We start from the raw sequence: 27,146 nt of genomic DNA, 5'->3' as shown, positions 1-27,146 counted from the left end.
AGATACTGGGAAAGTGCCGCTGGCTCCCAGGTCAGGTACAAACACTGGTTTCAAAGTCACTGTTTCAGGAACCCTGGACAACACGAATAGATAAATGTAAAACCCAAAGGTGGGAACGAGGCAGCTAGAATGACCTCACTATGTCTGAAATAAGCTTTGTAAAGGACATTCAGCAAGTATTTATTTTGTTCCTATTATATGCCTGCTTTGCACCATGGTCAGAGTTTAAGCACTGAGACATACAATAGGAAATTCTGATTTGATGCTGCTCTGACTTTGACCATTAGGCAAGAGTCATCATTGGGCTTGCTCCAGATTCTCAAGTATCCAAGTATTTGACATCTAGAACAACATGCAGCCCCTAAGTCATCACAGCCTGATGCAAGCAGAGCTCTAGTGACTGAGAAAGCTTTACTGCAGCAACTACCATTTACTGCAGAAATGTCTCCTCACAAAGGTTTCTGCGTGACCTAAGTCACACCAGTACGGGGAACAAGGCTGGCCCAAAACTCCAGGGCCCATATCAATCCTCTTTGCAGAGAGGATGTATTTTCAAGGTACTTAGGATGCCATGGTTAAGTTTATTTCTATGCTGCTGAGTATATTCCACCAAAGTGAATAAGGAAAATGTCTGTTCAATCACTCAAAGAAGAAAACACTATGTGTGCTCCTGAGAGGGGTCCCTGAGGAATGAAATGACAGCTGGTGTGGTAAGCAGAACCCTAGGTGGCCGCATGACCCCTGCTGTTCCTGCTGTGACACTGTGTGTTACATAGCAAAGGGATTCTGCAGATGGAAATAAGGTCACTAACCGGGTGACTTTAAGGCAGATTATCCTTGTGTCGAAAGGAACATATGAGAAGGAAGATGGCCACTTCCAAGGGCAACGTGGCCCTGGCTTGTCACAGGACTTCAGAGCCCCTGTCAACACCATGACTAGATTCCACCAACAGCTCAACTGTAATTCAAGTGAATTCCTCTCAGAGGCTCCAAGGCTTACCCCAGCTGACACCCTGCTGCTGACCTTGTGGGAAAGTGAGCAGACTCAAACTTTCTGAACTATGAACCCATGTAAGCTGCTACTTTTCTGGTAATTTTTAAGTAGCATTAAAAATGAATATAATGGTTTCCTAGCCAAGTCGTTTAACAACAAGTAATTAGCAAGCTTCAGGCATTGCTTCCCACATGGGGACACATCAGCTAATGGGAGAGATGGTCTGTGCACCTATGTTCAGGGTGAGAAGCTTACATTCTAGGGGCATGAACAGTGAGCCCAGACTTGAAGATATTGTGATACATGTGGATGTTTTTTCTTCATTTTTAAGGTGCTTTTGACCACTGGGCAATCGATTCTGTCTTTGCAGTAATAGACATTTTATTTCTAATTATGTGTGAATGTTAGGGACTAGGAAGTGGCCTGAATTGAAAGCTAACCCCTCTTGTAAATCTGAATCAGATTTGGCTCAGTTCTTGAAGCAGTGTGGCTGGGGTAGCAATAATTGAGGCACAGCTCTTGAACATATATTTAAGCTCTCATTTCTCCCATGATTACATTAAGTGGGACAGAAAAAGGTTTTCAAATTGCACAGCAGTATTTAATGGGTCGGTCTAGACACATTGTTTGAGAGAAACCTTCTCTCATTATTTTGGTTACTGGTCCTTTCTGAGTAGCATGCCCATGTATAAATATTGCTGCCCTGCTCCTTTAGAGATAATTGAAAAATGAAAATGGCTACAGTTGCAGCATAACAATTATCCCACTTCCAAAAGACCAGGCACACAGCTGGAAATGCTACTATCAGGCCTGGAAGAAGGGGGCTGGCTGGATCAGTGCCCCTCAGGCCACTGTGCAGGGACCTGGCATCCCCCCCAACCCCACATTCCTTGGGGTGAGGGCAGGACCTGGAGCCCTGACCAGAGTGATAGGGCTTTCTATGCCTGGAATAGAAGGGGGAGTCTAGGAGGCAGCTGCCCACACTCAGAGAAGTCAAGCGACCAGCCCAATGTCACCCAGGAAGTTCTGTGGTAGGTGGGAGAAGAGCCATAGCATCCCGCTCTTGGCTGTCACATCTCCGCATCACGGTTCTCCCATGACCAGGCAAGTCACCGCTGCTGTGAATGCCATGGGTGATTTATACTTTTAGGGACCTCCGAAGCCCAAACAGTCTTAAGACTTATTAGATGCTTAGAGTTCTCTGAAGCCCTGGGAGGACCCTTCAGTCAATCTCATTTCGAAAGTTAATGGGAAAAAGTTAATGGATTCTGAAGGACAGCACTAATGTATGTAACCATTTTCTCAGGGGACTTGGGAAGTAGAATCATGCGTGAGGAGATACCAGAAGAATGCTACTTTCTGCCTCAGAGGCTCGTTTCACGAAGACCTCCTTTGGGAATGACTGGTCAGGTGACAGCTGCTGGATCAAGCCTGCTGCATGTTGCTGATGTTCCACTTTGTCCCCTGAGGAGGCGGGGAGCACAGTGGCACACACTACAGCAGGTGTGAGCACCTCCATGCTAGAAGGCTGTCCCTAGATACAAGGAAGGGCTCAGTTCTTCTGTTCTGGGTCACTGAACATTTCAGATCTGAGGAAACTACTCTCTCCCCTCCAGATGCCAGCTCTCCTACCAGGGGCAAGAGGCTGCCAAGGGGCTCTCCAGCCTAGAAGCAGCAATCTGGGGCTCATTCTGGAGCCTGGAGTTTCATCTGTTTACATGGTAGCATGATGCTTTCAGCAGCAGTGGTAGCTCAGCTAGTGACCCTGGTTTTGGTAAACACTGCATGCCATTGCCCCAGTCAGTGACCTGCCAAGGCTCCTCATTTATTATCAGTGCCTCCCTACCTTTCCAGATCAATCACCACTCACCACAATCACTCCATATGCTGCTGACCAGTATTTCCCAAACACACCTTACGCTTCCCTTATTGCTATAATGCTTCCTCCAACCTACCGTACTCTTTTCCCCCCAAGTGGAAGAATTGTTACATTGCTTCAAAATCAAGAATTTTCCGCAATGAACACTTCCTGACCACCCTTGATGGAAGTGGGCTTTCCCTTTCATGAACTCATATAGCTCTCTGTCCACATGTTATAGCTCTTCCACCCTTGGAATGCCAAGAGGTTTTTTTTTTAAGATTTATTTATGCATCTAGAACTGGGGTACAGCCAGAGGTGCACAGGCAGTGAGAGGATTCACCAGAGACAGAGTGGGTTGCAGAACAGGCCAACTGACAAAGTACACTGCTGAGGGGAGCAGCAGATGGGTCAGGAGAGGTCTGCTGCACCATGTGGGTCACTTCTGGGGCAGGGGTCCAACTCATGCTAAAGTGGCTTTAGCTTCTTAGTGCTGAGCTTTAACCCGCTGCACCCAATGCCAAGAGGTTTGTTTTTTTTTTTTTAATATATAATAGTTTATTTTTACATAATTTTGTGCATTTTTTAAAAATCTCAGTTGTACTCCCTGTGGGCTTTATATCACCAAATCACCTTAATACCAAGAGGTTTTAATGAAGAAATTTAACTCCTTCACTTAGCATTTCCCAGGTATTTTCTGTGCCACTCTAGACTTATTGAATATTACTGTTAAAGTTTTTAAAAAAGTTTTTAATATCTTGGTGAAGTAATATGGGAAATGCTGGTTATGCAGATTTGTTTTTGAAGTATTCTTCACTTTCCCTGTGAAATGCTCATTGCCAAGTTTCAAGAGGAAGGTATAGAGTATATCCCAAGTTTACCTAGTAATCAGGGATCAAAATCCTGCTTAAAAGTGATGAAACTTCTCATGGCTAGTGACAGGATGATATACATGGGTACAGTTGATGGCTTCCCCAAGTAGCTCTATTAGGGTTCACAGTCAATAAAATAGGGAAAAACACTGAATAATTTTTGCAAAGGGCAAATTTGGGACCCTTTAATCAGTTTTTAATAGATCAGAATTTTGGGCATAGAAGTCTGGCTTTTAAGTTTTGTATCTTGTATAGTGCATCAAAACTCCACAAGAAATACTTTTGGAATAAAGAAGCCCACAGCCAGGGAAGTCCTATAAAGATTAACCTATATCTGATTAACCAATAAATATGATCTTGTCCCTCTCTTTGGACAAAATAATGTTGCTCATTTTCTTGTGTAGGTGTTATGAACCATGTGAGCTCCTCAGCTCCACAGACTGGGAATGCTGAACATGGAGAGGAGTGAGGAACAGAGCTGCAGATATGCAGGCCTAGAAGCAGCCCTACCTGGTAGCAGGTGCCAAGTTCTCTCCCATTGGCAGAGAAGGACAACATGCCCATTGCCAGATCCACCAGGCAGCCAATTTCCAGGTCCACATTGCTCCGACTTGATCTCTGGGAAGTGGCCACAATGTCTCCACCCCAGACCATGTAGCAGTTGCTGCGTTTCACACTAAGAGCCAAGAAAGAAAAAGACAAAAACCTGGACTGGAGCAGTTTGTAATAAAAACTCAGGAATGAAATGCCCCAGAAGCCTTCCAGTGGAACTTTCCAATTAGCCCCAGTTTTGCCCCCCCCCTTTAAATGAATCCATTCAACTCAGCCCAGTTTACTCAGTCACAAATTAATTACTCAGTTTAGGGATATGGGAATCAATTGGGCTACTTCCAGAGAACACAAAGTTCAGGTTAACTGGTTCTAGGCTCACTTTCTGGAATAGAACAGGGATGGTAGCATTGGTATATTCGAAATGGGAAATGGAGGTGCAGAGGGTGGCCATCATGGGTGGACTTAGATACAGAATTGGAGTAAGAGATGGGAACAAAAACTTGGGTTCAGAGTCCCAGTCCAGTGTCTGGACAAAAGGCCGTTAACACTTGGTCAGGTCCACTTGCCTTAGAAAGATTTGCAAAGTAGGCCAAGTTGGCTTCGATGCTCTCCTTCCATGGTCTACACTGCCTTTCTGAGTTCCTGGAATCTGGCTCCCTGCTGCCCTTGCACTGTTCACACCAACTTGGGTACCCTTTCTCACTTAGCTGTCTACTAACTCCTAAAAAGTCAACTCCATCTTAGGCATTTAGATTCAAAAGACAACAATTGAAGTCCTATTCCTCAACAGTAATATTTCAAACTCTGGTTGGGCTTTGGAGAAGTGGTGTGGTGGTAGAAGTGATTCTCTGTGCCCCTCACAATGGCTGTGGTCAAGAGGCTACCAGTTTATTCTCTTCCTAAGCCCAGTGTGTATCATCTGAGGGACCTGGTTGCCTGAAGTAATGGAGTGATTTTTTTTTTCCAGATTAGAAAAGACTTTTGGTGTTAGGGCAGATCCTTGAAATAGTCAAGGTCAAACAGATTTGACTCAGCTTGGATTCCTTTTGTGGCCATCAGCTGCAAGGACAAGGGGCAATGTCTGGACAGGGAGGATGCTTTTCAGCACCATGTGGTGGACAGATCCTGCAACAGACTGTTAATTCAGAAAGCTGCTTTAGCACTCAGAGCAGTGTTGTCATTTGTAAATCCAAGGTTTGATTACAATTCTCCAAGGTTTATTCTGGCTCAAGAAGCCTATCACTTTCCCAAGTGACTGGAAATCCACTTTGTAAGCATACGTTCACCTGCTCTCCTCCCCTCTCTTTTAGCTACCCAGCTGGCTAGCTGTTCAATGTGAATGCCCTGCAGGCAGGGCTGGTGCAAGCTGCCTCTTAGAGAGTTATAGTCTTTGCTAGATTTCCATAGAGCTTAAATTGAAACCATGTTACTACTGCTTTTCAGTGATTAAAGTGCTAAATATGTTGATGACTACTACAGAATTCAATTAATAATGTATGAAAGCCCTGAGAGTGCAACGTGCCAGGGTGGCTTTGGTCATATTTTAAAAGGCCCAAACTTGAAATTCCCTAAAACACTTTGGCATTGATTCTATGTGTATTTCAACCAAGAATTACTGAGCACCTGCTTAATATTGAGTCTTACACTTCGTGCTAATGTGTCAGTTTGTTTTCAAATAAATGCAGCCATTGAGGTTTGAATAAATCAAGTCATCTGCCCAGGGTGGCAGAGCCAGCCAACTGGAGCTACAAGCCCAGCCAGGGTGGGCACATCTGCCTTGTATTCTGGCTGAAGAACAAATTGGATTGGTCATTCTCATGCATACTTCCTTTCCAACCTAACCAGATGTTGCTTAACATACACTTGGTGTCTGGTGACATGATGGATATTCAGTAATGATAATAAAAGCAGTGGATGTTTATTGAGTGCATTGGGTCAAGACACTGTCCCAGGCATTTTCTATTCATTATCATCTCATTTAAGTCTCACAACACCATGAGATTTGAGCTATCATTCTTTATAGATAAGGAAATTGGGGCCCAGGGAGTTTTTGCCCAAAGTCATACCTCTAGTCAGCACTGGAACCCCACTTAAAGTCCAAGTAGTGTGCTCCCAGAGTCTGTGTTCTTACTCAGCTGCCCACTAGGTCTTTCCTGGCATGCCATTTCATTTGCCTGACCTTTGGACACTAGACTTTGACGTGTCAGCATCTAAACAGCGCTGATTGCAAAATGCTCTGGACTTAAGAATAAAAACCAGCTTGAGAATTAAATTATCACCACCCTATCCATGTCTGTATAGTATAAGACTGTGAAATCAGTTAGGTAGGAACAAGCGTGGCCCCCCGGGCCACTCTGGGGTGGAGCTGGCCAGGATTCTTTGATGTCTCAGGTGACCAGTGGAGAGCAAGGGTGTGCATGAAATATGCTTTCCCTTAAGATTCCTGATTTCAATTCAGTGAGTGCTGTTCATAAATTTTCTATGTCTCTTTTATATTCATTATCTTATATACTTTTTATGCTTTTAGCCATTACAAACTCTTGGGATGGGGAGTTCTGAGCTGATCAGTTACTGTGTGATGTGATACATCTTTATAAATTTTTTGAATTGACTTTGCTCAAGTACCCAGGGATTTTTCTCTGTCTTGCTCAAGTGAGGAAATTACATCTTAAATCATGGAGAAAAATCTGTGAGGGTGTCCAGCTCTCCCAACTGCCCATCTGTATCTCCCTTCTCTGGGTCATTTTTCAAGTAAATATGATGAAATTACCTTCTATGTTCACTAATAACGCTTCTCTTACCCTAGTGCTATTCACTGCTTAAGGGTTTTAAGCCTGAGTATCATTTTCCCTCTGCAACAGAAGCTAGGATGTTTCCATCTTTTGGAGAATGACTATGAAGGGGGTGAGGGTCCAAGAGCCAGTCCTGCCCCTGGGAACCTCTTACCTTTCGTGAACCCGGCCTCTCTCATCCCCCAGGGTGACAGTCACCGTACAGTTTTTATTCAGGTCAAACTTTTCACTATAAAAGTGATAATCTGGAGTCACCCATCCGACCCAGACGCAGGAGGGGTCCTGTCCGGCAAAGATGCGGATTGAGTAGTAGCACTGCTGTGGAGAGACCACAGAGGGGAGTGGGTTCAACAGGCAGAAATAATGCAACAGCCCTCTTTTCTTACAAAGCACACAATTCCTGGAGTGTACACATTGTACTCTGGGCTTAGAGGAAAGGCTGACCATAGGATTTGGCTCCCTTCTTTCCCCCTTTTCTGTTGTATTTTAGGATCTGAGGAATGAGACCCTTACTCTCCTGTTTTTACTTAGAAGATTCTGCAGGTGACATTAGTGGCAGCCACTCAGAATGGTCAGCAAGACTCTATCCTTCTCCTGGGCACCAGGGCAGACCTGTTCTACTGGGGCAGAGGGGTCAGGGTGGGGGAGCCTGGGTACTGTCCTTGTCCTCAGAGAATGAGAACAGTTGAGGTCAGAGAACTCTTAAGTGGGGGGGGGGGGTTGGGGGGGGGGGGAAAGTCTCAGAGTAGTCTGCAAAAGAAAACACACCATGGTCAGACATACTTGGTGTATATGTCAGGTTCCATGACAGGCAGTGCTGAGAATTAGTGGCTCTTGGCAGATGTAACAATTTATGAAGGGTATCATCATAATAACAGCTAAAGCACAGAGGTTAAGTAACTGCTCATTTTCTTTTTGAAGGTTGAGTTTGTTTGTAATGAAGCTGCTTCTGTTTGTTGTCTGTGATATTTTAAAAGATCAAGGGCAGCCAGCCACACTGACGCTTGAGTCCTGGCACTGGTAGCGATAAACTGTGTGACCCTGGACAAGTCGTTTGTCCTCTCTGTGACTCAGGGTACAGAAGATAGTTCATCTCACAGGGTTGCTGGGGAATTAAAAGGGAAGGTGCTAAGCTGTGCCCCACACTTGCTAATGTGTGATTTACTGCAAAAAGAACATTCCTCCTGGTGACAGTTAACCTATAACTTGGGTTGTAGGATTAACTATATAGAAAAGGTAATGTGTATTTCTTCTAAATATTTTTTTTTTTCATTTTTAGCACAGGTGCTAGAGGAGGATACCATAAAGGAAACAATGAGGCTGTGTTGCCTTCCAACTGGGCTGGCTACTAGCTCCTGCTTATTTGATTTTTTTTTTAAGATTTATTTATTTGTGCATACAGATCTGGGCTACAGGCCAGAGGTGCAGGGGTGGTGAGAGGCTTCAGCAGAGACAGAGTGGGGAGCAGAACAAGCAGATTGACAAAGTACACTGCTGAGGGGAGCAGCGGGCGAGTCAGAAGAGGTCTGCTGTGCCATGTGGATCACCTCTGGGGGTGGGGGTCTTACATTGAAGTGATTTGATCAGCTTACAGTGCTGTGTCCCAAACTGTTGAGCCACCAGGAAGGGCCCTTACTTGATTGTTTTTAACATCACTTCTGGCACTGCTCAAAGAGATGGGTGAGATGACTCATTAAAGTTTCCAAAAAGAAAAGTAAATAAAGGGGTTAAACTAAGCCCCCCTCCTTTCCTGTGATGTCCATTTTAATCAGATAGGCAATGTTGGGTCCCTGGAAACATAAGGGTAATAAGCACACCATGGTGCACAGTTAAGAGCCCATGGTGTCCAGGTAGAGCTTTGGGTCTGCACTGAGTAACTGTCTTCCCCTGTTTGAGAAATGCCATCCATGTGTTCTGTAAATATCACAATGGCTATTAAAAGATAGAATAACTGACAACTAAAGGGCATCTCTAGACAGATCTTTGCTGTAAGGGGCATATTACTAGGCACAGAAAAAAAATCAAATAATTAAAAATCATAATTGAGCACATTTACTTACTGTTGTTGTATGAGAGAGTATTTCTTGAATCTGTTTCCTGTGGGGAAGATAATCCAGGTTTTAGTCAATCAGTTGTATAGAGGATTCCACAATTCTGACAGGCAATTGATCTACCTTTCATGGTGAAGGCAGGTTTAGGAAACTATTTCTTATATAAAATTGATTCTAACTGGCCTTGGGATTTGTTTATTCAGAACCTGCTAGAACAAGGCAGGGCTGACATCTCAGCCCTATAGTAAGTTAGAAGCAGATTGTACTAACAAAGGCAGGGATACCACTGAATACATTAAATCCTTCTTTCTCAAGCAGCTGTGCTTGTTTTAATCACAAAACTCTAGGCAAACCCTGAACAACACAGCTTGGTAGATCACAAAACTCTAGGCAACCCTGAACAACACAGCTCAAAACAGGCAGACATACATCTATGATTAAAAATAGCCATTAAATGAAAGAAGATAGCAATGACTATATTCCTTATAAGGAGGAAGTCACATTATTCATGATTCACACAGTTGCTGGGATGGACATCAGCAACAGTCATGCTGAGAAGAATGAATCTGCATCCAGAAGTTCCCAACTTTACCCAAAGACAATAACCGTACCCTCTTAGATGCTTACTTTCCTTTTTCCAAAAACATTGGCATGCAAGGTTGTAGGGAGACTTGGGACTCAATGGACTCAAGAAGAGCAGGAACTTTTGCATCAGATATCACTGTTTACCTCGAGTGGCTCCTTACGCATACACTGCACAAGCATATGAAGTGTGCATAAGCACACAAACATCATTTCTTTACCTGATTGAAAACAGAGAGAACCCTATTCATGGAGGTCAAGTTGTGCAGGGGTAGAGTGAAAAACAGTCAGAAAACCAATTTATAGCAGACATAAAGAGTAGCACTGAGAGCTGGCCTTCTCGCCCTCACCTTTTCTGGAAAGCATCACTGTCCAGACAGGTGCTGTGGCTGAAGGAGGAGTGGCACTCGACAGGCATGCTCAGGCGGCAGTAGATCATGTTGCCATTGTTATTCTGTGTGCCAAATGTCTTGTGAGTCACCTTGAGGCATGGAGGGCTGTCCATGGTGCCATCGATCCTCATGACCTGGAAATATCACAGGTTATCATCCTCACATCCCCAGGACCTGGCCTTGACTCTGTCCCTCCTTCTCTCATTGATACTACATATAGCTAAGACTTTTTGCAAACCATAAAAGTTGTTGCTAGTGATGACCAAACATTACTCTCATCATGGACCCTGTTATGGAAGGGTCCATGACACATCTGTCTCTAGTTGGAGAAATGAGAGATTTAAAATCATGCCCATTGGGTTTTCTGCAGTATCAAGGGTAGAGAAGATGTACAAGACATGGGGTGACGGAGGGTGGGCTTAGTATCCAGGTGATGCAATATGGTGTTCCACCAAGACTAACCTCTTAGATCAGGGGGAAGTGGCAAAAGGAGAAAATCTTTCCAAAGATTTCCCTGGGCAGTGGGAATGAGAATGGCTAAGAAAAGGGCTCCAGAAAGCCCCAATTAAGAGGAGGAGACAGAAGAATTCCCTTGGAGATTGCTGCCTCCCAGCTTGCATGTCCTGTGTCTGCCACAGACTGAGTGCTAGGCTCCTATATGCTATACTCTAAATATGGACAAAATTTCCAGGACCAGGGCACAAGCATTGCAGAGGCCAGGCTGGAGGATGAAAGATCAAAACGGGATTTTCAAAATATCTAGTGTGGGGGGAGGGGATAGAAAAAGCAGAGAATATAAACTGAGATTTATAATAGTATTTATATGATCTGAAAATTTCTCCCTGTATTCTAGGGCATAGTTCCTATCCTGGGGTCTATTTTTGTGCAGTTGGTAAATTTTTCCTAAGTGGGGCATTTCTATAGTCCTTCAGTTTGCCAAAGGGGTGTGTGTGTGTGTCACAGTTACATGAAAAAGAGAGAATAGAAGTCTCTACTATTTAAGAGAGTGGATGAAAGTAGGAAATTAAGAGTTGGTGCGTGTTGAATTTACATTGGGAGGTGAGTACAGGGGATTTACAGTTGGGCAGGAGTGAGGCCCTCAATTTCATGCTTCAGTGGAGCTGATTTGTCTGATGCACCATCGGTCCTCTCTGGCACCCCATGCCATGAAGAAACCACACTGGGAACAGGGGAAGCACAGGGGCAAGTCGATGGAGACCTAGAACCCAAATCAGACTCCTTACAATCTTTGGCTCTTTTCAGCTTTCACTTACAGATGAAAGCATCACAGTCAGCTATACCTCAGCGGCAAATGCAGAAAATGGTTCCGCAGAAGTTAAATAGTGTCTAAGACATCAAACTCAGAGCCTAGAAAATGAGCTGGAAGACACCTTGAGGACAGTTATGAAACTTTTTTTTTTATTGACTGACACTGATTTACAATACTACTTAAGTTTCTTTACTTTACACTTCAAGAACTTTTAAGAGAAAACAGAATTTAAGGTTGTTGGATACTACACTGCTTATGACAATATCAACACTGGTACATCCGGGGAAAACACAGTGGCCCAAAGACCGGGGCCTGTCTGCAAAGTTGTAACTACAAGGTGACTGCCATTTGTGCTGCTCTAACTAAGGTGCCTCTAGTTGCTCTAACTAAGGTGCCTCTAGCTACCTGGTCAGCAAGGAGGTGACCGGGAAGCAGCCAGGGCAAGGATTTGGGTAAGTGGCTGCCTGTTGACAGGAGCATTAGTCAAAGCTTAGTGCCTCTATCCATCTACTCTGGCAGGGCCACCCACAGAGTGTAAGGTTACCTCTATATGTGGATGATCCCTTGGCACGTTGACGAATGTTGGGAGGCGCTTGCTGAACCACATTGCAACATCTCGGTTCATGTTGACAGCAAAAGGCTCAAAGCCCTCTTGGAGACCACACATGGTATAAAACTTGAAGGTACTGGCATCCATCCCGAGATTCATGCGGCCAATCTGAGACAGTCCGAGAGAGCAGATGGGCACAAAGCCTGCGGAATGGTCAGAGAGAGCCCTGCTTCAGCCTCAGTACCACCAGAGCCAGCTGTGAGGAAGTTGGGTCTTTGCTTCCTTTATGACTGAGGGTCCCAGTAGGAGGGATGGGACATCACCCTTGGTCATCCTTCCTGGCACACAAACTCAAGAACAGGAGTTCACATGGAGTCTATCGCTGCTCTGGTTTATGGGAAAGAAAAGCCAGTGGGTTGTTTTTTGTTTCTTTTTTTTTTTTAGTTTAGTTTTGTTTTTTGAGATTTATTTATGCCTACAGAACTGGGCTACAGGCCAGAGGTGCAGGGGTAGTGAGAGGATTCATCAGAGGCCAGAGTGGGGAGCAGAACAGGCTGACTGATTGAAATATACTGCTGAGGGGAGCAGTGGGCGAGACAGGAGAGATCTGCTGTGTTTCACCTCATTGGTGGGGGAACTGAACTTGTGTTGAAACAGCTGCTAGCTTCATACTGCTTAACCCGCTGACTACCAGGGAGGGCCCGAAAAGTCAGTTTGATTCAAAATGATTAGGGGAAAAAACAAATAGCAGCTAAGAATGTTCTAAAGTTACACTTATCAGTTGAAAAAGTAAACCAAAAAGACAAAATGTGAAATTCTCTATATCAGAGTAAAGTTTGATCAGTAGGCCCTAGGAAATTTTAACTACTGTCAAAAAGAAAACACTATGGAACTAAAGAACAATTTACGGAAAATCCTTACTTTTTGAGGCCTTCACATCTGCACTGACAGAGTGCCACCTAGGTCTTTCAGTTTCGAGATGATGATTCTAACAAGTTTTGGATGACAGAAATAGGATTTGGTTGCTTCCCTCCCCTACTGCCCTAGGGTTGTGGCTACAACATAAGCAGAGAAAGAATCTAGACTTTCCAGTCAGTGGTGTAGAAAATGCCTCTCCTTCCTGCTTACAGTAATTGTCTCTTCAAGCTCACTTCTGGATCCTCATCGTGTTAAAAAATGGCTATGCAGAAGTTCAAATTGGTGTTCTCATTTGTAGGCTATTTATAAATCATAATTGTGGGCCAACAAATTGGCAGAGCTGGGAAAGCACTAATTATGTTGGGTTTGGGAGGATGTGGGAGGATGTGGGAGGCAGGCAGCCGGAGGAGGGCTGAGGCTGCTGGGTGGGGAAGGCCCTCCCAGGTGGCGGGGGTGCTAAGCTGGGGTTGGAGGCCCCAAAGAAATCTGGCATTGCTCCTAGGCTAATACTACTTATTTAAGGGGGGCAACTTACAGGCTGATTTGGGGAGTTTATGCCCAACAGAACTTTAATTCACAGGCACTAGGGCTAAAATATAGCAAAATCTTATGTACTGTTATCAAAGCCACAATGTTGCTTTGCAAATAGTTGCTGAAATAACATCGCAAAGAAACCATGAGCTCATTCTTGACCCTACTCAGAAATGTTTCTAGAGAGAAAGCCCTAATGGGATCCTTGCACAATAAGGGTGGTATCTGTACAAAGAGCTTCTTCTCAGAATCCCGGGGTCTAGGGTGGCTCTTGCTGCAGCTCCCCCCTGAGGCAGCTGGACATGCCAGAAGGGGAGCCCTGCATGCCCCTTCCTGAGAGCTCTATGTGCTTCTGGCTACGAACTGTGATATAAGGAATCATGTCCTTTGTATCCACAAATGCTTCTATAAATAAATATCTTTGAAAAATAAGATTCCAGTGTGGAACAAGGATTGCTCATTGGCAATACTTTCCAGGTCCTCATTGGGACAGAAGGCTTTGCTCTCTATGTACTATAAGTGATGTCAAGGAAGGAGAAGAAACTCTCTTGACCCCAGGGAACTTACAGAAGTGGGGGCCACAAATGGAATATGCAAGAGAGTGATGTTGGCTGTAAAGCACCCCTGACCTCCCAGACAGTATTCTGGTTTCTGTTAAGGGGATAGTCCTGCCCTGAAAATGACCGCAGTTGTGATCAGGAAGTGTTCTAGCTTTGATGTGAGCTGAGATAGGACATCTAGAGAAATTTCTCTTCTTTCATCTCGATGAACTTCAACAGCAGAATAAATGAGCTGCAGATGCAAAGCCTGAGTGGGCAGAAGCAAGGATGAAGACTTCTGAATAACTCAGGTCATCTGAATAGCTTCCTAGTCACAGACCCACGGAAAACATAAGATCCATGCAGAAAGGGCAATATCTGTATGAAGACTTTTTCTGACACAACTTGAACATCCTGTCATCTAAGCTATTAGCAGAAGGGGTGGGACTTCACAGAATAAAAACTGAAGACCTGAGGAACTATCAGCCTTGATCAAGGTCATGAGAAGGGCAAGTGACACAAAGGGCTAAGATCCCACACACTCTGACTCACAGACCAGCTGCCTGTCAGTGTGGCAGGGGTGGGGGAATACACAGGCAGCGAGTGCCTCTGATTTAGACAGCAGTTATGTCCCTGGCCAGGGGGCTGTACTCATGACAGGGTAACTTGCTGCCTCTATGGGCAGGAGCTCTCTCCACAGGGGAGAGCTGGGCACTGCAGGGGAAAAACACACAGCAATAAGTCATGGATGTGAAAGCAGTGGGAGGGAGAAAGGATTGGGGACCTCCTGGGGGCTAAGTGGTCACAGCTGGGACAGCCCTATAAAGCAGTAGAGAAGCTGAAAACCAAGAACTGAGTCAGAAAAATGAAAACCCCATAAGGACAAAATGTGAGGATAAATCCCTCCAAGGCATCAAGCATTTTCTACAGGGGAAGATACTTGATAACTGGATTGATTTCATCAGTTCCAGGTAATGATGACCTCTACATTTCTAAAGTGTTTTACCCTTAAAATTTCATGGAACTTTTTAAATTTTGCATGATCCATATGAAGGAACAGGATGATAAACTACAACAACTAATATTTATTAATTGTCAGGCACTGGGCGTAGTGCTCCACAGATTTATCTCATCATTGTTCTCATTTTAGAGGTGAGGACATCAAGACTTAGCAAGAGAACAGCTTCTCCAGGTCATGCAGACCAGCACGTGAGGACGACTACCAAGGCAGCAGGGCAAACAAGGGGCCAGAGGCCAGGTCACCTGCTTTCTAATTCTTACTTACAGTGACAGGCTTGTGGCTAACTGCTCCTCTACTCTTCAAAACATTTTGCTAAGTGTCATGCAGTTGACTAGTGGCTCCTAGATCAGACAGCTGGAGTTCCATGACTGCAAAGCACTCTGGGACCTGTAGAAGAAAAGGGCTGCTTCTCACAAGAAGCCACCTGTAGCCTTGAGTGGATCTGGCATTACTGTAAGCACTGACTTGCCTCACAAAAATGTGCACCTTGAACACACCCCAGTAAACCCATAGCTTTGAAGGAGATTACAAAAGATGATGGGACAATAAAGGGAAAAGCAACTTCCTTTTCTACCTGCCAACATCCTTGAAGAGGGTGGAGAGGAAGTTTGCATTATCTTGAACCTAGATGTGGTAGTTCTTGTTTCAGGACAGGGGCAGCAACAATCATCGCAATCCTGCTGAGGACTTCAGGTTCTGACAAATTTGTATCACAAATTTGTAGAAATTTTGTACAAATTTTGTAGTTATGAAGAGAAGTGAGGAGCCAGGTCATCTTTTTATAATGCAGGTGTTTGGAAAGAAACTAGTTATCCAGAAAATCTAAGCCATGGTTCATTTTAAATCAATTTTAAATCATTTCCAACTAAAAAAAGGCATGAGAGCAAGTCTCTGCCAGTAATGGAATCGCCGAGACCATGGCGAGGTGGGGAGATGACTCTTAGACATTCCCATGTGTGTTTGAGAGCCTCATTTCAGCAGCAACTATTTTACTCATTAATTTTCATTGCCTGTGGCTGGGCTCACGGACAGCACTGAGATGGTGACAAGTCTTCTAGAAGACACAGGAAACACAAGGCCCCTGCCACAGTCACTTTCTGAAACAGCTCTGTCTGGAGGGAGAGCAACAGGGGACCCATGGTACCAGTGAGATTTTGTGCAGATGGCAGCGACACTTTCTTGCAAGTGAGTTTCATTTGCTGCCTATGGAAGAGCTTGCAGCAGGGCTGGGGGATCTGCTAAACCCCAGTAGGCTAATGGGAGCAACAGCCTGGAAGTCTGCCCCGACAGACACTGAAGCAATGGCAGGAGGAAGATATGCCTTAGGGGGACACCCAGCAGAGAGGCGCAAAGGGATGGGCACTGAAGCCTCTTCCAGATGTCACAGTCTGAGTTCTATGAGGATGTTCAGGATTTTATCTTTTCATTTAAATAAGAGAAAGAGAAGACTAATTGAAAAGGCTTTACCATACCGGCTTCTGAGTTTCCAGATGCCTTTAGGAAACACTGAGGGCTGTGATGGCTCAGTCAGGGAACAGGTAGGAAACAGTCATTACGAGAAGTCTAATGAGGCAGAAGGGAATACCCTTCTGTGATCCAGAATCGGAAAGACACACTCAGGGGAAAGAAACAGCCATGAACTGTAATGCCTGCTCCTTTCTCCCCCCAAACTAAAAACGTTTCATGGCCCAACTCCTAGTGGCAAAATGGCCTGAATCAAGGCTGGGATGCTGGTGACCAGAACACAAGAATAGAGGGGGTGTTGCTTTCCTGGGGGCTACCATGTACAACATGTTTTATTTTTAGAAATTTCCCTACAAGCTCAAGGCAAGAACTGATGCTTTTTTCAACCTTCTGCAGAGAACAGAGAGATGTTGTATGATGATTCCAGGCTTCCGGGCTATTGCCACCAAATGATACGCAGACTTCTCCAACTGCCCTTCTGCTAATTCCTAAGCCATCAAAGAACTGCAAGAACCTTCCAATTATCTTGCCTCTGTGTCTTACAGGGTGAACAATAGTATGATATAATACGTTCACATAACACAGTCCAATTCTGTTTAATAATAGACTTTGTTGTTGTGAAGGTCAAATCACATCTCTGTACACAAAGCTCTAACTGCTATAGTTATCCTCAAGCACCCCTTGTCTGTTATCACATTCTTCTGTGACAGCTTCCACTCCCCCCAACCCCCATTCCCTATAGAGTGAGGTGCAAGGATGGTTGGCTGGACCATAGATGAAAAGTGTTGTCAGTGAAAAGCCGGAGTCTTAGTATATATTCTCAGGTTATAATCTGTACCTTATCTTTTCAGTTTCATCATCATTCCATATACATGTATTCCAAACTATATTATCTTTTCTTGAAGTTTCCTGGTTCCACACTGTTGCTTCAGTTACACCCCATAAGGGAATAGTCTTCTCCTTACAGCAGCTCATATTCTTTATCAAACATTTGGTACACATTCTTAGGGAAAGTTCATTTTGTATCAGTCACTGCCCTTTCTAACTTTCTGCTTTGAGTTGCCTTGTTATACTTCACCTTTTTTCCCCCATTTCATAGTTAGAAAATGAACCCCTTAGTACCATGACCACTTACTTTTGTACCTAATACACAAACCACCCAGAATCTTGTTTAGTGGCAGTTTCTGATGTGGTAGGCCTGGTGTGATTCTGCATTTCCAAAAAGTGGATCACACCATGAGCTGCAAAGCTTTGGGCTTCACAATTTTCTGTAACTCGGCACAACAGACAGTATTCTTATCTACTCCTTATCATGTCAAGGCTTCATAGGTCTCAGTCTTTCGCCTCTTTCTGCCCCAGAGAAGTACTCTCTTCGGGAATGAGCCTGATCCTTTAGAAATTTGTTTTCTGTATCAGGAGACAGCTTGTCTCCGCCATGCCCGTCCATACCTGTCACGTCCCTCTGTAAGTCTCTGAACACTGCACCCCTTTTTTGCTCTGCTGGTAATGTCTTTCTTGTCTCCAAAAATAGAATTTTTCCTCAAAACTTTGATTTTAAACCTTTCTCAGAGGGCATTAAAAGATGACCCCAACTGGCTTTAGTCATCCTGTCTTTCTAGAAAAATACACTGACTCACAACCTTTCTATTTCCTCAGATATGGAAAATCTTTACAGCTGTCCTAAGGTGCAGCTGGTTAAGCCTGTTGAAGACAGTAGATAAGAAGTGTGAAAATGACATAGAAAACTAAAACTCCCTATAAATCATATTTCAGATGTTATATGTGGCATTTGTATTGCTCTTGCCTATGCAGTTTTATCTTTCTTAGCTTTATAGCTGGGGCTGTTTCCTTTTATAAAGTCCGAGAAATTCAAAGCTACCAGGAATCCTAATCATTTATAGAAGGGGCAATGAGAGAGATACGGTACATATATACACAATGAAATATTACTCAGCAATCAAAAAAGATAAACTCATGCCATTTGTTGGCACTAGAAAGGATTAGTGAATGATTAGTGAAATAAGCCAGAAAAAAAAAGCCAATCATAGCAGGAGTGTAAGGGGTCAGGAAAGAAAAAAAGTAATTGTAATAAAGTAAAAACTAAAATCAACTAATAACTATAAACTAGAGACATTCTACAGGAGAGGAGAAGGCAATGGGATGAACGATGGCATGGGAAGAGCACATGGGACTATGGTGATGGCACATGGGTGAAGCAGTGGTGGGAAGTCCATGGGGATTACAACTGAGATGAAAAAATGTACAAAATGGAGAATGATGTAAATATATATATATATGTATATATATATATATACACATATATATATATATAGAGAGAGAGAGAGAGAGAGAGAGAAAGAGACATATATATATAATTTTTAAAAAAAGATGCAAAGAATTTTAAATAACATCCATCTAGAATGCTGCAGGTGGGGATGGGTGGAGGCACGAGGAGAGCCCAGATGTCCTGACCCAGGCAGCCCCTTCTCTGCTCCCCACTCTGCTTCATCCTGATCCACAATGAAGCAGATAGTGACCCTACACCCAACACAGGAATATGCACATAGTGAGCATTAAGTGATTACTGTAGAATTTTATCTCTGGGATAAAATGCTGGAAATTATGTGGCCTATCCTCTTATTTTCTGGTGAAAATAAGTGAAGCCCAGAGAAACCAAACTGAGACTGCGGGAACCATGCTACTTGTTGAGAGTGCAGTTTAGGGCTGCTTCTCCATACTCCAACAACCTTGTGGATGTGATGGAGTTACGCAGACAGCAACTGAGAAGCAGGAATCATTCCTTTGTGTAGCTGGAAGCACTGCCCTAATTGTGGCCTGTTCACGGCTATTAATAAGACCAGCAGCAACAATTAGGTTGAACTTTTCTGTTACAAAGGTTCTCACCAGAACATCATATTCAATGACATAAACACGTAGAGTGACAATTTAAACCAGAAAAAAAGGATAATTTTTCAATTCATTGGCTTTTCTTCTCATTCTACTGGCATTTGCTCACATGCACTTAGCATTTCCTTTGTAGTACTGCAAAACCTTTACATGCCAGGGTATGGCACAGGGAATGAGAGAACTGCTTGGTCTTTCCTTCTGGAAGTCAGAACTTATATTTATGATACACATACCAACTATCACTATTACCTGGCTTGCTTCTTCAAAATGATAGCTTATGGGCTCATCTTCACCATCACGGTTGGTGGTGAAAATATGCAAAGACAAGGTGCCCTAAATAGAGGTAGAAGAGCTCACCCAGTAATCCCTGGATTTTCCTTCAACTCATGAAGTTGGAATGGGGGGGAAGGTGGTGGATTTACCATTCTCAATTTCGTAGTCAGCAAAGGCAAGTTCAGAGCCTTTGTTGGTGATCAGCAGCTCTCCATTCAATGTGAAGATCATTGAGGCATCCTCTAGGTTAATCATACATCCAACCACATCTCCTGGCTGCCAGGTACGTCCAAAATACCCACTCCCTTGATGCCAACGCTGACCCTAGAAAACAAGATCCCAGTGCTTACAGAAAATGAATTTTTAGAAGCCCTCCCAAGCTGGAGACATGACCACATGAGTAACTTATCCAAACTGATAGTGGTGTCTCCTTTCTACAAAGCACTCATCTCTTCAACAAGAATCATCTTGCAGATGAGTGAAGTTGAGATATATACTGTTGTTTACCAGAAAGTGTGGCCAGAGTCCCCTAATGCCTGGCCATCCATAACCACAAGCAGACCCCTTCTCGGGCTAAGTGGTAAGATTTCCCCACATACTGCAGGGTGTTCTGTGAGTCTGCTCTGAAGCAGAGACAATAGACTCAGGGGTGAGAGCATATATGAAGGTGATGATAGGAAGGATGTGGGCAGAGCAAAGTGACAGTCACTAGGTGATAAATATTCTACAGTCTAATATAACCATCAGTGGCAGCCACGAACACAGGAAGTCTGAGAACCTGACATTCAGTACTTCTAATTCCCAGTACTTTTAAACGTTTGGAGTAGTAAACCTGGGGCTGAGGACATGTGGATGCTATGCAGACTCACCCTGCTTCCTTCAAACACAAAGGCTTGGTCATCAGCCCCCAGCTCAATGTCAGGCCGACAGCCGGGTCTGGCCCAGCCGACACGCATGTCTCCTCCAGTCACCACCTCAAACTCAAAATACCACTTTCCAGATCTCACTGCATAAGACCGCTCTACCCGGAAAAATCGAATCTTGTCTATGCTGACTTTCTCCACAGCAGGGTCAGCTATCATGAGAAGGACAGGGAGCAGAGGATGTAGGCGGGAAAGAGAGAACATAAATCTTGAATTACTAGGCGGTATTCTTCAAAAGAATGTGACATCAACTAAGACTGATGGTAGGTCTCCCATTAACAATAAAACATTCTGTTCATAATATCATCCATCATCATCATCATATCATAATAATGTAATTCCATTTATTAAATGATTCCTTTTTAGTAGGTCCCAGAGACTATATAACAGTTTTTCCTCTCAACAATCTGCTGTAGTACTGAGGTATTTTACAGATGAAGAAATTGAGACTTGGGCGGTTAAAATCACTTGTTCCTGGTTCCAGAGGCAACCAAGTGAGGAGAGCAAGGATTTGAAACTAAGTCTATCTTAACCCAAATTCATCTCCTCAACTGCGTGTGTAATACTGCACTCATGGCAAATTACTCAATGTTAGAACTTAGAGATGCAATCGTCTGGTTCAAAAGTAAGCTGACATTTACATGTTTGGAAAGGGAGAGAGAAAAGGTAACTTGATTTTGTGACTATCTTAAAAAGTGCAGTTATCCTGGCTGAAAACTTCTGTCTGTAGAAATGAGTCACACAGGTGCTCGTCATGGCAACATCTGCAGTGGGAGACTGTTTTATGAACGACCATGGTTGTCCTTTCTCTCCCTGACTTCCTAAAACACACCATTAAGGTTAAAGTTCTTGGGCAGCAATATCATCTCTGATAATGCAAGTCAGAGACCCAGTTGAGGTTAGCATTTTCCCAGAAGAGAATGTTTTCACCCAACTGTAGTGGAATTAACAACGTCAGCTCCTCACCTAGCTCTTGATCTGATGGCTCAATGTTGTATCCATAACCAACAAATGTCCGGACAGCTTCACGAAGACTGTCCCTGTTCGACTTCTTGGTTCGCTCATCCAGCAATGTATACGGCACCAGACGGGGATTCCTTTTGTTCTTCAAATCCTATGTGAAGCCGGAGAAAAGGGTACTGAGGAGATACATGTTGTCTTTACAAATAGCTTGTCCTACTCACATATTCCCAGCAGCGCACCTGGCTTTCTCATATAAGTCCAACAGCTATTCCCCTGGTGCCCTGATATTTAGCAAAGTACACATTTGCCACTTCTCTTCGGGATTAAAGAAATTAAGTGAAAAAAAATTTGTTACTAATATTCAAAGCTAGCATTAGAGAACACATTTTAATAATGCCAGCCTGTGAATAAAATGAAGTGTCATGAAATTAGTTATAAACCTTCATTCGCAAGGTGAAGCAGATGGGGATTTGTGTAACTGTTCCCCTATGGACAATTCTGCCAAAGACTGAGCTGTTATAGCCTCCTCACAATGGCCTTTTAACAGAGGCACATCAGTGGGAGACTCTTTATTCATAGAGATACACCTGAAGAGGTGGCAGAGTTACAGAGGGTCTGTTTTCTTGCAGTAGGCACGTGTTCACATTTCTTTCCCTCAGGTCTTTGGGGGTCGTAAGACGATAATAATGACAACTGCAGTGATAAGTCATGATAAGTGAATATAGATGATGTGCTGCTTTAATTCCGTCCTTCTCATCCTATTATTGTTCCCACAGAGGTAGTCCTTCCAGCTCCGGAAGGTGCAGGTTCACAGTTCAGATGTAAATCAACCTGTGCGCAGTTACTCCCGAGCTTTCCGGATATTACCCCTAGCAGTTACTGAGATGAGGATGCACTTCGGAGGAGAGGCATGCCAGAAGCTTTAGGCCTGGACTGGGCTCTGAGCTCCACCTAGTTCCTTACTGTGCTCCACCTAGTTCCTTACTGTGCCCTGGGTCTCTGGTCACCCTCTGCTCAAGTAAAAACTCTACCCAGGACTATTGCTCTAGTGGACTGAGCGAGGGGCACAGGGTTCTTGGCAGGCTAATTTTCCCTCTCCTGGGCTAGTGTGCTCTTCTTTTCACTCTCACTGGTACTGACTTGGAAGCCTCCCAGGTAGACCATGGAGCAGTGTTGCTGGCCAGCTCGAATGACATCAAGCAGCAAGACAGGGGATGAGAGTAGATGCAGCGGCACACGCAGGGGACACCATGGTTACAACTGAACTAGGCTATCAAAGGACAGGTGAGCCTATCCATTCTGAAAAACTGGAATTATGCCCAGAGTTAATATCCAGTGTGACCATTACAAATTCTGCTCAGTCCCATGATTCTATAAATAACAAATGTGCTGTGCCGAGGCAGGAGGAATAGAGTAGAAGGGCAATCTCCACCTTCCAATCTAACACCAAAAAGTGGCATTTTGATGGATGATCACTCCCTTATACCACAGGCCCGACCCAGCACTTCTCACCTGTTGAATGCCATAGGTCCATCCTTGTTTTATTCTGTCTTTTGCCCAAACATTATGGGCATTTTCTGCAAGCTTATCCACTAAAATTTCTTGAGGAGGTAACAGCTTCACATCAGACAAATCCAAAGGAGCTGGTTTATAGCCATTGGACATCATGTAGCTACGAGGAAGTGAAAAAAAAAATTGTGTTTTGAACACATATTAATGAACCCCCATTCCAGGTTTTAGACCAATAGCACATAGTAAGAACATTATGCACATAAGGTTGCAGTCACAGGTTCTACCTTCGGTCCTATTTCAAGGCCATAGATGAAGCCCCTAACCTGCTATACTACTTTCTAGCTACACATCTCAGATTCAAATGAGACCACTGGAGAAAACAGATGGTTAGTCAAATCCATTCTTATTTCTAAAAAAACTATTTATGGACTCCTGCAAATGATGGGCATATGCAGCATGCAGAACCATCAGCCCTTTCACACCACTTCAAAAATACAAAAGGTTCCAAACAGATTGGCACAGACAGAGTCTTGAACCAAGTGGTTTCTTACTAATCAGCACAAAATGATTACTGGGTATTACACAGTTAAAACTTTTACCTTGGGAATTGAAAACACAAGCCAGAGAATTTATGTGCTTTGAGTAACCTTTGTGGTTAAGCTATCTGGGTCAGAAGCCTCAAATGTGTGTAACTGACAAGTAATTGGATACATAATGTGAAGATGGGCAAAAACTAGGTATAAGCCCAAGTAGAGGTCACTGTGTGAGTGGACAGGGCAGCTTATTACAGTCACATGGCAATGTGATAGGGAGGTACTTGCTACACCAGGACCTTTGACTGCCTGGATCACTGCAGGAGCCAGACTATGATGCCTTAAACACTGGGGCTTATTCTACCCAGGGACCTCTGAGATAAGGGTTACTGCAGACAGAGGCTGTTGGCCACCTTCCAGACACCTGAACTTGGGCAGAGTCAGCAGGCCTTGATGTTCAGAACTGGCCCCAACAGACTCAGCCAGCAGGCTGCCCTCAGATGTGCTGTTCTCAGCGCCAGGAGCTACCTTCGAGAGTGGAGATTATCAGCTGGGGAGTTAAACAGGGAAAAGGGGAATATAAACATTTGATTAAAGCTGGCACCCAATTGGCTCATAAGTTAGTATGATGCCAGTTTGTGAATACTTGCACATAAGGCTGGCACACTTGAGGGAGAGTGAGGGAGCCAGCTATGGGATGCACTGGTGAGCGTGGGTGTAAATGTGCGAACACATGTGACTCTGCGAATGTACAGGCTGAGAGGGAGAGGAGGGCACAGGCGGATTTAGGGAGCAAACTCAAATCTCAGCAGAGACACCCATGTCCAGAGAGGATTTATAAAGACTGGCCAGTGCCAGGAGTGAATCTGCTGTGGCTACCAGCCATTCTCAAGTTCCTTTGCCAACTGTTAGCCATATAGACCAAAGATTGTATACCCAACCAAGAGCACATTTCTTTGCTTCCAATAAACAGCAGTAGTGAGAAAAGAGAGGGGAACCTGAAAACACAGGTACTTCAACAGGTTTGTCTCTGGGGTTTTAGTGGTGTCTCAGCAATGGGAGGAGCCATCCTGATCTGGGACTTGCAAGTACTTGGCGCTGACGCCTGCCTTTGTGCAAGTGTTAAATATAAATTTAGACAGAAACATTAAGATCTTCAACCACTCAAAACAAAACACAAACTAACAAACAAAAAAACAACCAACCTACTTTTTGGGCAGTTTGACCTTTTTGAGATCCTCCTCAGCGGCTGGATTAACATGGGCAATATGGCATCCCAGGGCCAGGAGGGTCCTGTGGCATTAACAGAGGAGGGAGATATGGGTTAAGTAACTGCCAGGGAAAGGACAGTAAGTCCCCAACCTGCAAGTGAGCTGATAAAAACATACAGCCAAGGCCAGGGTTGCCAAACATTTCTGTAAAGGGCCAAATAGTACAAGAAGTTTCAGCCATAGTCAGAAGCTGTACAATCAAGCACTGTGGAATGATGTTCCAGTCAACAATGAAGAGCATATATGAAGGTGGTCCCCAAGCTCCTATCACCTAGTGATGTTGTAGCCATGGCAACATCATAGTGTTTGATGCCAGCTGCAGCCATATGCATCTGTTGCTTACCACATCATTTGAGAGCATAATTTTCCCTTGTGCTTGATTTAATCTCATGAGGTTTTTTTTTTTTTTTTTGTTCCTTGTGGTCCTGAAGCACACAAAATCCACTGCTAATATTGTGTTTTCCCAGTGACGGCCTCTCCCAATGATTCATCCCTTGGGAGGTATTCCTATTGTCAAGTAGTGCACGATTATGCAATGCTGCACCATAAAGGCTCAGCAAACACAGAAAGCACTCAAACTAGTGATCTTGGATTTGTTACAACAAAACTTGACTGACACAAATAGGAGACCCGTCAGATTGACTGGAAGGTAACAGTGTGCCAACTCAATTTAGATGATAGTAAGCGTAAGAATTCAGAAAAGTAGTTCATAAATAGCCCCTGGGAGTGGAGTCATCTTCTAGTTTACAAATTCACATCAGAATTGTATTCTTATTCTCTTATATTGGAAAACAGAAGAGCAATTCACAGGTCAGCAAGTATTTATTGTGTTGTTCCCTGTACTGTTCCTGGGGCTACACTGGACACCATGAGGAGCCAAAGCCAAACCTTCAAGAAGTATCTGTGTGACTGAAGACAGCATATGTGTGTGCCTGCAAGACAAGGCGCTGTCAGAAGCACTGCTATCCCAGCAAAACCGCAGTGTTAACATTTTCAGCACTGACACGAAAGAACAGAGAAATACAACAGAAAGAACAGGTAACAAGCACAAAAAGAATTCAAGATGGGAGACAACAACTTGAGCTAAAAAAAAAAAATAAATAAGGTCTGAATTATTCCTCAAAACACAGGTGGGAACATGGAAAAGCTAAAAGTTATTTTTAATTTTAATTTAGCGACTCAAGCCAAGTTTCTCCACTAGTTTCAGAAATTCATTTTAAGTCAGTCAAGAAAGAGGAACTACAACAAGTAGTGGTTTATTGATTCTAAGTTCCTCTCCATTTTTCCCACAGATGTTTTCCTCACCCCTGGAAAATGGCAAGTGGTCTCTCAAGAAATAAATACACTAAATAACAATGGTGGATGTGTTAGTCACCATACTAAGTCTTTTGTGGCATAAGTAATCACCATCCCTTCTAATTTATCAGAATGTATTATGTGTTTGAGGCAAGAGACATACCTTTGCAGTTCAGTTGTAAGGCATTAAATCACCCACTCACTGGTTAATCTACATTCAATTAAACACTCACTTTAAGGTTTCAGTTGACATTTGCAGGTTATAATTCTTCTCAGTTTCAGGGAGCTTTGAGAATTCCACAAGGCAGGGGTGTTGTCTTTTATTGTCATCCCGTATCTAGGCGACAACATAAAAAGAGTATAGTTAAAATTTTGACAGCTAAAAAACAGAAGAGGATACACTGAAACATGGCCCAGGCAATCTGTATCAGGCAAGACAAAGACAGCAATTTGCTGACAGGCAATTTTGCAATCTCTCTAGTAAATGATAGACAGTCCCCAAGTGGCCAGTGACTTGTGCTGTGTGGATCTATTTCCAGCCAGGTATTTGCATTCAGAATATACTTCCCCCTAGGAACAATTTTTTTAAGAAGATTTATTCTATTTATTTTTAGATTTTATTTATTTATGCATACAGAGCTAGGGTACAGACCAGAGATGTAGGGGTGGTGAGAAGATTCACCAGAGACAGAGTGGGGAGCAGAACAGGCTGACTGACGAAGTACATTGAGGGGAACAGCGGGCGAGACAGGAGAGGTCTGCCGTGCCATGTGGGTCACCTCCAGGGCTGGAGATCGAACTCGTATTGAAGCGGCTGCGGCTAGCTTGCAGTGCTGTGTCCTAACCCATTGCGCCACAGGGAGGGCCATTATTCTATTTATTTATGCATTCAAGAACTGGGATGTAGGCCAGAGGTGCAGGTAGGTCAGAAGTGCACAGGTACAGAGGAGTCACCAGAGAGAGAGAGTGGGGAACAGAATGGACAGATTGACTGAAATATGCTACTGAGGGGAGCAGCGGGTGAGATAGGAAAGGTCTGCTGTGCCATGTAGGTCACCTCACTGGCCGGGGTTAGAACTCAT

At 43.8% G+C, this 27,146-nt stretch overlaps 1 protein-coding gene across 1 annotated transcript in view; it reads right to left on the bottom strand.

The window, feature by feature from the left end:
• The window catches only part of RYR3 (ryanodine receptor 3), a 358,818-nt gene that overhangs the window by 182,455 nt on the left and 149,217 nt on the right, over window positions 1–27,146 (bottom strand). The window contains exons 22-32 of the mRNA XM_004687571.2: window positions 26,298–26,401; window positions 24,707–24,790; window positions 22,965–23,124; window positions 21,456–21,603; window positions 20,436–20,641; window positions 19,716–19,890; window positions 11,908–12,116; window positions 10,052–10,227; window positions 9,129–9,165; window positions 7,223–7,386; window positions 4,235–4,400 (exon numbers count right to left, since the gene is read on the bottom strand). Coding sequence (XP_004687628.1) covers window positions 4,235–4,400; window positions 7,223–7,386; window positions 9,129–9,165; window positions 10,052–10,227; window positions 11,908–12,116; window positions 19,716–19,890; window positions 20,436–20,641; window positions 21,456–21,603; window positions 22,965–23,124; window positions 24,707–24,790; window positions 26,298–26,401 — 1,629 coding nt within the window. The remainder of the gene's footprint in view (window positions 1–4,234; window positions 4,401–7,222; window positions 7,387–9,128; window positions 9,166–10,051; window positions 10,228–11,907; window positions 12,117–19,715; window positions 19,891–20,435; window positions 20,642–21,455; window positions 21,604–22,964; window positions 23,125–24,706; window positions 24,791–26,297; window positions 26,402–27,146) is intronic.

This window comes from Condylura cristata, unplaced genomic scaffold (assembly GCF_000260355.1).
Source record: "Condylura cristata isolate star-nosed mole 26May11 unplaced genomic scaffold, ConCri1.0 scaffold00023, whole genome shotgun sequence".
NCBI classification, from domain to species: Eukaryota; Metazoa; Chordata; class Mammalia; order Eulipotyphla; family Talpidae; genus Condylura; species Condylura cristata.
This window is presented reverse-complemented; position numbering and strand designations above follow the sequence as displayed.